Raw genomic sequence first — 10546 nt, 5'->3', positions numbered from 1 at the left:
AACTTATATTTCTTGGGGTGCAAGTCCCCAGGTTGCATTGTTGATCCCCCTTTTCATTTCCCCTTCTCCTAAAACCCTGTCACAATGAGATGATTAATGGGGCCCTATCTAGATACGGACTTAAACCTTACGGGGAACCAGAGAATGGGCGCGAACTTCTCCTGTGACGTGGGTCCGACACGGTCGGTCAGGACGCTGCATGGTGCCATGTGCGCGCACGCGCGGCTGGTCCGGTGGGGTTGCCAGGTCTGGGACCAGCAGCCCCACTGCCAACGGAACATTAAGTAAAAACTGCCAACTCAAAATGTGCTTCTGCCAAACACTGCTGTTAAGTCCAACAGCATGACGCAGGTTTCCCCAATAAAAGTTAGTTTACGTATAGGTCCTAAAATGACCTTGTGTAATTGGATATAGTAATTTAATGAATATACAATACAGCTCTGTGACATTACATTAATGCACAAAGTAATCTGTTGCTTCTCTTTTCACTTTGCGGCCTCCTTTCCAACATGAATATTGGTTACCGTTTTTACTTCATATCTATTTAATGTGTAATTAAATGCCTTATTTCGACTTATTCAATCATGTGCTTATTAAATGCGTCAGCATCAGTTTATTGCCAGGAATGTTTTCACAAACGAGGAATTCACCTTATCGGAAGGTGCAACATTAGACATGAGACGTTAGACGAGACGAACAACCATCAACAGTCAATGACAACACAGTGCATTGTGTAATGAATTAAGATAAAGTGCTCAGACAACAAATAACGTTAGAGTGTTAAAGTGTATGTTAAAGCGATGTGTGTTTAAATAAATGTGAGGTGATCTCCTGCCACAGGGAAGGGACTCCAACAGGTTATGTCATATATAAATAGGTCATATATTTACTCGCAGCATTTTGTTGGATGCAAAATCATGCACGATGCACCTGATCCTGTCTATTCACAACATTTTCACAATATACTCACAATGTCAATAGCCGTGCATTGTATATACTGAGCTTTGGTACCGTCCCCAGCCTCTCGCCCAATCTCTGGACCTGACAACAATGTGGCCCAACTATGTTTAGAGGGAGCGCTTCATTTACTGCTGCTTGACATATAGCAAATAGTTTGATGCTATTTTAATGCCCTGAATATCGTAGCGAGATACTTGCAAGGAAATTCTACAGCTGTCGGATTGATCGCTCTTGTCCATTGGTGAAAAAAGGTACAGTATTTTTCCAAATGTCGTCAAATGAATCCCGTATCAGAGCAATCTGTTGGAAATGATTGTAATTTTTTTTTTTCAATATTGATGTAAATTTTAATTCAAAGTGTGAATGTGCTGTAACGTCAGTATTGATTTAGATTGTGTCTTGATCATCGTCGCAATCTCATCCTCGGCATCCTTGTAGCGCAAATCTGAGAGAGAGACGGCCGGACTCCAACATCGTGCAGAGAAACTGAGGAGGTTAGTGAGGCGTTTGACATTTTCCCTTTCTGCATCTTGCACTTTTTCTGACGAAATCCACATCAAACCTGCCACTGGTTTCCACTACATCAGGTCACAGTAACGTGGAAACAAGTTTAGTAGATTCCTTTTCACCTGGGCCAAGTAAGTGAGCCTTTGGTTCCTAGTTGTCAGGTGCAGGGACCCAGTGTACTCGCATGTCTAGTTTTATTTTGGTTGTTTACTGAAACACAGACTATAGTCTCATCACGGCGTGTACAGCTGTACCTGTAACTATTCCCACAGCGACTGCATTGGCTGTAGACGTCAGAACAGATCAGGTCGGTATCACACCTGTCTGCTGTGATTACACAGCACCTGTGTCCATTCAGCTCCCACAGCACCTTGAGCCACAGCAGCTCTGTCAACAATGTCTGAACCAGAGTCCTGCTACATGTGAGGAAATCTCAACTGCAGCACGGATCTACCCCGAGTGTCTCCTAAAAACATACTGTCCTTATGTTCAAGGCCTGGAAACAATATATTTTGAAATAAACTACCAAATGTATATTTTCATCCGTCTATTTCTTGGATTTATGCCCAGAAAAGACATTTATATGGGTAGAAAATAAAGAGTGAAATGTTGGAACTTCTTAGGACTTCAATTCTGATCTCTCATTTGGAGTTGGTTTCCACTATTTATAATCTTGCGAAGATTTGCTTAAATAAAAAAAACTGGCTCGCTTTTCAGCACCCACCAACAATTGGCTTATTTTTAGAATTGTATTTGACTTGTTCCCCTTAAAAAAACACATAAAATGTCAAAATGCGGTGCAATAATGTTCCTCAGCTCCTCATTGTCGCTCTGTTTTCTGCTCAGACCTGTGTTTTGTCTTTTGGCAGTAACTTTGCGACGCTTCAGGGATTTTAAGCTGATTTAAGCAAAGAAGGCGCAAGGATAACACTGGTTATCGCCTTATCAGCTAAGAGTTGAACTTGTCAATTTGCAGTTAGCCTGCCGCACAGCCCGGCTGCAGTCGGCATCCTGAAAGGGATTAATGCAGTCGATATTTTTAGGTTTCACTCCAGAGCCCTCAGCAACACTTTCTCTGTGGTTATATATAGCACAGAGAACATGAGTAACATGGCACAGCTGTGGGCATGCTCTGACACTCGGATGTGCTCGCTAAGCCTCAAGTATACAACAAATTGACACAAACAGACACATTCAGAATCAGGGAGGAGACACATTGTAAAAGTCATATATTTTAATTTATTCAATGATTTGTTTTTACATCTGACTGAATCTGAATTTTCTAGTAGCGATTCATCTCATATTATATTTACAAGTACATGGATCATATATATATATATAATTATCTTATTAACATGAACTGTAAAAACTCAACTCTCCTGGAAATTCAAAAACCTAAAGCGAATAATTACCCTGAGACAAGTAAACAAGAATTACAAGGATTTTCTTTTGATCTAACCAAGTCTCTATACTCGGCTTAATGACCACGACAGTGGCATCTTCTTCAGGATCTGTCTAGTTTGAGGGATTCCCACTAATCTCAAACTAAGAATAGCGCCCTGAAGTATCACAGTGTTTCAGGGCCATGGACCGGACAACTTGCACATTCCTGGTACAGGAATTTATTGTCCAACTCCTCTAATTTTTCCACCGTCATACGCAGCAACTAGCTGCTGTTTCTACACTCATCTTTCTCTCGGCTTCCCAGGGCTAAACAGTCTCACTAAGAGGAGCCTCATAGCACCAACAGGGGAGGGACTCAGTGAAGAGATGTTCAGTATCATGTTCTTTCAAATAAATGCTTCAAATAGGTGCCGTAGATATTTGCCTTTCTCTCTGTGCATAGATGATCTTTATATACAATACATACAATTGCTTTCATAGTTGTTTTTTTTATAAAAACTGAAACGTTGGTCAGGAAGTAGCCAGTAAATGCAGTGATTGTCCTTAATTAAGAGATTTGGGGTCAAAAAATAGAATATTAAACACAAACTAACTCTGACACGTGCTTAAAAAGCATGTTTCACTGAAGAAACAGTGTGACTGTATGATGGCATCAATAAAGCTTATAATGGATGGGGGAGTGCTATGAAATGCTGTAACCTTTACCCTATCCACTAATATATTACAAGTTCATTCCAAATTTGTTTAGAGCTTAATATTCAATGTAAAAGCATTACTTCGGTGGGTAATTCTACTGCAAACACTGTTAAAAAATGTATTTCTCGTATAGTTTGGATTTAGACAGTTTCCTCTAATCATAGTATTTATGGCACAAAGGCCTTTGTTAATCTAACACTAATGTCCTTAATGAAAAGGTTGTCAAAATTACTCCTAGCAGTCAACGTGGTTGCGACTCTACATTATTAGACATTTCTAAGAAAAGCTGTGAATCAGAGAGACGATGCTCAAAATACATCATCACATCTTCCATATTTTACTGAACCGTGCCTTGAAAGCAGTGCATCTCCTTGAGCATCCTTAAAAGAGAAGAATGGCACATCTTTCTCAACAAAGAAGCTTGTGCTTCATCTTTTACATCAGTATTGGTGTGCATCTGACTGAGAAAACAAACAATTGATTGAGTGTTACGACTGGTAAATGATATCAAACATGTGCCATCTCACAGCAATATACACGTGCCGGACTTTTTATCGCCGTCAGGATCTCCTCCGCCCTCTTTCCTGTTGGGATCGTTGAGCTCGTCGTACAGTCCGGTCTCAATCATCTCTTGCTGCCACTGAATGGGTACGGCGCCGGTGCTAAACTCCGTGAAGAACTTATTGTCATTGGCATCAAACTCAATGCCCTTGATCTCTGAGAACTCTGCGATGTCGTCGGTGTCCTTGGCGTAGACGACGTTGGGCTTGGGGACCCATGGGGGATCCACCAGCCCGGCCTCCAGACGGGGGAAGTTGATTTTCTTGAACCACTCGTGTTTCCTGGGATCCTCCATGTTGTTCCTAAAGAGGGGCCAAACATGTACTTTCAAAACTACAATGTCAGACTTAATGAAACAGGAACAAAGTGCCTACATGGTTTCAGGCAACATTTTGGTTTAAGTCAAGTTTCCCCCAGCTTCATTCTTAGCAGACTTTCTATTCCAATCTCAGTTTCCTAACACCCGCTGCACCAGAACGCCAGTAAACTGCACATGGCTTACATACAGAGGAGTAGAAGAGCCACTTACCTCATGCCCAGGCGCTCCTCAATTTTCTTCTTGAGGAACTGCTGGATGATATCTTTAGTTGGAGCGTCAAAGCACTTGTGCTCCCACTTTGGTTCCTCATTGACAATGCGGCGCTGCACCTCCTCCTTCTCCACCTTCTCCTTCTTGCTCTCGGCGCCTTTGAAAGGCGTGTAGCCGGCCACCATCTCGTAGATACTGCAGCCCAGAGCCCACCAGTCCACGGATGTTCTGTATGGGGTTTTGGTCAGGAGCTCAGGGGCCATGTATGCTCCGGTACCGGCCTGGAGGAGGGAGAAGGAGAGCGGTCAATATGTATAAGGTGCATCTGTACATCCTTTCAATAGATGGTTTACTTGTTAGAAGACATGTATTAATGTGTTTATGTAAATTATACTCTTATATAATTAACCAATGATGATTGTACAGTAATATGAAAGGCAAATAGTTCATACTATATGGTGACATATGGTTAGACGTACCCTTTATGCATCCCGATTGACAAGTGTTACATTGGTCAATTGCCTGTTACTAAAGCTTTACTCTCGTCTTCTCCTTCTGTGTCACTTTCACCTTTCCCTCTCTTGCTTACTCTATCCTTGCTCCATTCCCTCGCTCCCTCTCTCCGTATGACCTCACCAGCAGCCCTAATCCTAATGCTAAGCCTACTACCTGTCAAGAGTCGTGTGTACATCCTTTACAACTTCAAGTAAGTCCTGAGGAAACCCTGTTGCAGAGATCCATAGGTTACAGGTTAAGTGTTGTATTGGTGTATTATTCATATTATTTGGACTGTTGGGATCAGACAATGCATCACAAGCGCTTAATAACTGTGTTCGTCTTTATGGGAGACTGTGATCACTGAACACGCCTGGTATTTCAAGATCTGTTCCTTATTTAAACGAGTGTGACAAGACTTGACCCATCTGACTGATTAGTGAAGACATGATACTACAACTTCATTCACCAGACTTAAGCAGATTTGCATGCAAGTTAAAAGTCCTAATACTTACTTATATGTTACCTAACATGCAATCTACAAAACCTCTGCATTATTTTCCACTTTTCCTGGTGTATTTTTGTTACCGGTTCTGTTCATCTGAAATGTATGGACCTGCACACGAAGTGATGCGTATGATCATACAGGTTACATCATCATCGCCATGATTCATCAGATCTTTGTTGCAAAAATCAGATTTCATTTTTCCACCCAGTTAAAGTCACCTGGTTTGCAAACCAACATGTCTAAATATATTCAACATAGGTTTTCACCTGGATCTGTCAATCTCATCAGGGACAGACTTGTGTAATGCCCACTAAGAAGATTAGGGGACTAAAGCCAGCCTTGCCTGAGGTTAGCCCAGTCACTTTGGCTGGCTGGGGAGCATCGGAGTATTGGATAATGAGCTTACTGGACTTTCATGGAGCCGAGAGCTTACTCTTTGCTACCTCAAGTAAGTCCCGTCAAAACCCTTTTGCAAAATGTCCATCTTTTTTTTTTTCAGGTCATCTCCGGGTTAGTGCAAGTGAGGTGTCAAGTACAGAAGGTGTTATGAGACAACGATGCAAGAAAAGACATTTTGAAAATATCTGACAAAGTTTAAAAGCTAAGTGTCTAACCTTAAAGGTCATAGTGATGTTTTGCTACTTCGACCTTTTCTTTTGAACAGCCAATAAAGTGTGACATCAAACTAAACTCATCAAAAACTATGTTACTCTTTCTCAAAGCATGAAGAGCACTTACAGCTTTGTAAAGTGTCACAGCAATACCTTGTTGCACGCGTGAGGCCACTCGCCACACACAAAAAACAAATATTTATGACTAAGTTGCTGAGGGAAACCACTTTACATTTACTGCTACTTTAACAAGCACTGGACTTCCAAGGTCTCCAACACAGCCCCTTCACAAAATGGTGGACTCTAAATGGCTAGGCTATAATCTGGCTGCTCAAGGATCAAATGCGTTACATAATAGATTCAAAGACTCATTGTACAGATCTTTAAGCAATCTTGTAATCCCTGTCCGGATTTAAAGTAAAAACCCCCACCAAGATGGACAGCCTGTCCAAGCCGGAGTTCAGTTTATAGCTTCAACCTCATCTTCCATGAACACTAAGAGGCTGGAGATGTAGATCACCCAGCAAGCAGTGGTCTGTTTCTTTGTAATATTAATGCCAATGTGTGGTCTTAAACTTTAACCATGTAGAAGATGACTTAAATAAACTCTGGTTGATTTACAGATCAGGTACATAATCAGGGGAGAGCCCTTGCCCTTGGTGTCTGCAACTTCAAAGACTTTAAATAATAGATTAGATATAATAATAGATGATATGTTGATACATGGTGGTGATGCCCTCCAGGGGAGCAACTTCACCATGATCTAAAACCTTTGTACGAGTCCCATCGTCCTTGCTGACATCATCCAGCTCGGCGCTCTCACGTTAATCCTAACGGCTTTGAGAGTACAACTCGGTGTACTTAGTGAACTTCTTCATGGTGTTTTCCCAACAAAAAAAACCTTAGGATCATGGTTGTGTGAAAATCTACTCACCATCTGAGTGACATGCTTCTCTGGAACGAGCTCTATGGCCAGACCCAAATCCGAAAGTCGGCACTGGCCTACGCTATCCAGCAACACGTTCTCCGGCTTCATGTCGCGGTACACGATGTTCATTTCGTGCAGATGCAGAATACCGGTGGTGATCTGCGCTGTGTAGTGGATGATGCGTTTCATCTCAATTCCTTTGTCCGCACCCCTGCCATCATAGCCTATATTGTAAATGTGGTACCTGAGGTCTCCTCCATTCATCAGGGTCATCACAAGGCACAGGTGGGTCTTTGTGTCATAGGCGTAGCCCAAGTTGACCAGAAACAGGCTGTTAACCTTCTCCAAGATCTTCTTCTCCAAAAGGGCCATCTTTTCACCACCCTTCTTCTTCAGTCGCTTTTTACACAGCTTTTTGCAGGCGTACATCTGGCCTGTGTTCTTCACCTGAACAGCGCACACCTGGAGAAAGATTAGTTGTTACAACTTTTTTCCTTTGATTCATTAGAATCCATTTTCCAAACAAACAAAGCATGGATTAGTGGTATCAAGCAGGCAGCGCTAAGTCTAAAAAGATATTGTTGAAAGTTTGATGGGAATGAAAGCCTCCTTTAGGAAAATTGTAAAAATATTAGTACTGGTAGAAGTAAAAGTAAGAAAATTGGTTTAAGTCGTGACCCTGGCCAACTGTGTCTTGGCACTCTATTTTTCTTCATATGTCACTCGCTTCTTCAATACAAGGAAAGATCGGTTTATCCACAATTAGCAGTTTAAAATTGATTTCCAGTATTAAAGCTAATTAAAGTGTCTGATTCACGACTGTATGTGCTGCTTTTAAAAAAAAAAAAGTATGTTAAAAGTCACAGCAAACTTTAAAACTTGGTTAAAGTGGGAACTTAACTGTTCAGTTTTGGAATAGTATTTATTATGTATTAGTATTTATCTTATTGTGGCATATATGGTCAGACTTGCTGTTAAGAGCCTGAATCGGAAAAGGGATTTCTCAGGGTTTGATTGTGGATCTCTGATTTTCTAAAGACATTTCTAATCTTTTAATGATTTTTACAAAAGCACTCGTACCGCTACCTTCTATCCCTACACGTGCATTGTGCTCGTTCAAAGATTTATAAAGCAGTTTGTCTTGTAACAGACACACTTGAATCAATTCAGTTAAATTATTTAATATTCTTAGTTGGTTTTTTTTACATGTTCTACTGTCATCTTCATTTCTGAAATGTAAAAACATGGGTCTAAATTACAATTGACCTAACCCTAATGCTGACAATAAAAGCTTCTATTGATTAGTATTTTAATTATGACATGGAACAACAACACCTTATACAAGATACTTGTAGAACCACCATTACAATGCCAAAATGTGTTGAATCAATGTGTTTTTTAATGTAATTTATGTTGGAAATGTATATTTTCTAAATGTATTCCATCCCATCTAAGGAACCCGCGGGAGACTTGCAACTAAAAGCAGAATTAAAAGATGAAATATTTGCCGACACACATTTCAACCAACTATATAAGAAAAGATACGCGAATGGGTTTGCATGCTCACCTCTCCAAAGCCTCCTTTCCCAAGAGTTCTGAACTCATAGAAGTATTTGTCAGTGATGGTCTGTTTCTCATACTCTTTCCACTGGAGGAATTTATCAAAGAATGGGCTGGCCTGATAATCTGTGAAGGGTTTTTCTTTCAGAAACTCTCTTACACCTTCCTGGACTTTGCTTTTCATCACCTCCTCGAATGTGGCATCTGTCAAAGTCTTGCATTTTTCAAGAGGCTCCCCAGTAAGAAAGGACAAAAACGTCTTGGAGTCAGCCTTGCAATACTTGCTCATGATGGTTTTCTGTGCCTTTTCTTTTGTTGCACCTTCAGCCAGATCCCAATCGTACAGCTCATCGAGGAAATCAGCAGCAAGCTTAAACTCAGCGTTATTTGCCAGGAACTCGCGGAAGATCTTTTTACCAATCGGCTGCCTTTCACAAAGCGATGTAAAATCCTTGTCAAGGGAAGCTCGTAATGTCGCACACTGGTCAGGCTTGGGCAGGGACAAGCTACGGCGGCGCTTTTTCATCTCCTTGTCATCACCGCCCTGGGCTTTCAGGTAGGCCGTGTTGGCCACCAGGTTATCCAGTCCCCCCATGTCACACATCTTGGCGGCTGTATGTGGTCAGTCCCCCCCCCCCTAAGTGACTGGGCTCTTCAGTGGCTCCCCACGGATACCCTCAGCGTCTTTCAGAATGACTGCGTCTGTGTGAGAGTGCAATTCGCTCCAGAGCCAACTTACAAATGAGCTCCTCCACCCAGCCTACCTGCAAAGCTAAGACACACTGACACACCCAGTAATTACTCATTTAGAATTAAATACCAGGGAGGGATTTTGGCTTAAGGATCTTTGTGTGGACTATTCAAGGAGGCTGTACACGGAAAGGGATTCGTAAGCGGGCTCTGTCCTAAGAGGCTTTGTAGCCCTCTATATTTGTTCGTGGTGTTCAGTCGTCTCTAACAGAGGGCCAATTGGTTCTTTGACATATATATGTAATGGTGAGATGCAGCAAAAAGACTCAAAAAGAAGCAGAACATGTTCTGTAATGAGAGGGACAACTTTAACGACTGTCAAAAAGTCCTCTAAAGAACTTGTGACAACTGGAGTGACATAGTGCTGTTTTGATGGGCATGTTCATGAGCTATTGTGGCAATGAGCAGAATAACTGCAATACTTTCACTGGAGTCAATTTAGTCAACATGGCCTGTGATATGGCATCCTCATCTTCTTCTCCTTCCTCCTGCCAACAGGGCAGGTACTTCAGAAAGCTTCCTTTAAATCTGTCTGTTTTATTTTCATCATTTAACCTCATTACTCCGTGGCCACCACTGGACTAATTTTAGTTATTAAAAGAGCATGTTCTTCAATTTTTTTTTATTGATAATGTAATCCAAAATACAATTTTACACATCAATGAATCGTCGTTTAATAGACATGTGGATACATACACAAAATGTTGTTAAAAACATAGGCAAACATATGTGTAAACCATTTTTGTTATTTGTTTTGAGAAGATTTATTTTCTTCTCCCTGTACTTTTTTAGTCGTTTTAATGTCGTTTCAGATTGTAGCTTAAATTGGGTGTAAAGGTTTGTGTTGGAAGTGAGTAACGTGTGAAACGTGCATACATAATGGAATACATTTTCACAAATGCAATATGATGAATTGGCACATGGCTTTAGCCTGACACTAAACCTCAGATAATGTTAGCTAATCTTTACTCAAATGGTCTCAAGCTGTCAGCGCCCTGCACAAGATCAAAGGCTTTGCTTGGCGTCAGAGAGCTCCA

The 10546-nt window shown here is 41.2% G+C and overlaps 1 protein-coding gene across 1 annotated transcript; it reads right to left on the bottom strand.

Moving 5' to 3' along the window:
* Window positions 1–4090: 4090 nt before the first annotated feature.
* On the bottom strand, window positions 4091–9363 carry grk7a (G protein-coupled receptor kinase 7a). The gene is made up of 4 exons (XM_068570949.1): window positions 8767–9363; window positions 7206–7661; window positions 4658–4938; window positions 4091–4430 (listed from the first exon to the last, which is right to left on the bottom strand). The coding sequence occupies exons 1-4, from the start codon at window positions 9361–9363 to the stop codon at window positions 4091–4093; spliced, it is 1674 nt and encodes a 557-aa protein (XP_068427050.1).
* Window positions 9364–10546: the final 1183 nt, after the last annotated feature.

The sequence above is a fragment of the Clinocottus analis genome, unplaced genomic scaffold (assembly GCF_023055335.1).
Source record: "Clinocottus analis isolate CAN_PGR_092001 unplaced genomic scaffold, fCliAna1.0.p SCAF_11, whole genome shotgun sequence".
Taxonomy (NCBI): Eukaryota; Metazoa; Chordata; class Actinopteri; order Perciformes; family Cottidae; genus Clinocottus; species Clinocottus analis.
The sequence above is the reverse complement of the archived record's forward strand: the minus strand, read 5'-3'. Positions and strand labels throughout refer to the sequence as shown.

What these genes read in the sequence shown, in the direction of transcription:
- grk7a (XM_068570949.1), bottom strand. Translation starts at nt 9,363, where the DNA reads ATGTGTGACATGGGGGGACTGGATAACCTGGTGGCCAACACGGCCTAC. An exon ending in GGAAAGGAGGCTTTGGAGAG is followed by an intron (nt 7,662 to 8,766) that starts GTGAGCATGCAA and finishes ATCTTTCTCCAG; the next exon opens with GTGTGCGCTGTTCAGGTGAA. An exon ending in GAGGAGCGCCTGGGCATGAG is followed by an intron (nt 4,431 to 4,657) that starts GTAAGTGGCTCT and finishes GCCCCTCTTTAG; the next exon opens with GAACAACATGGAGGATCCCA.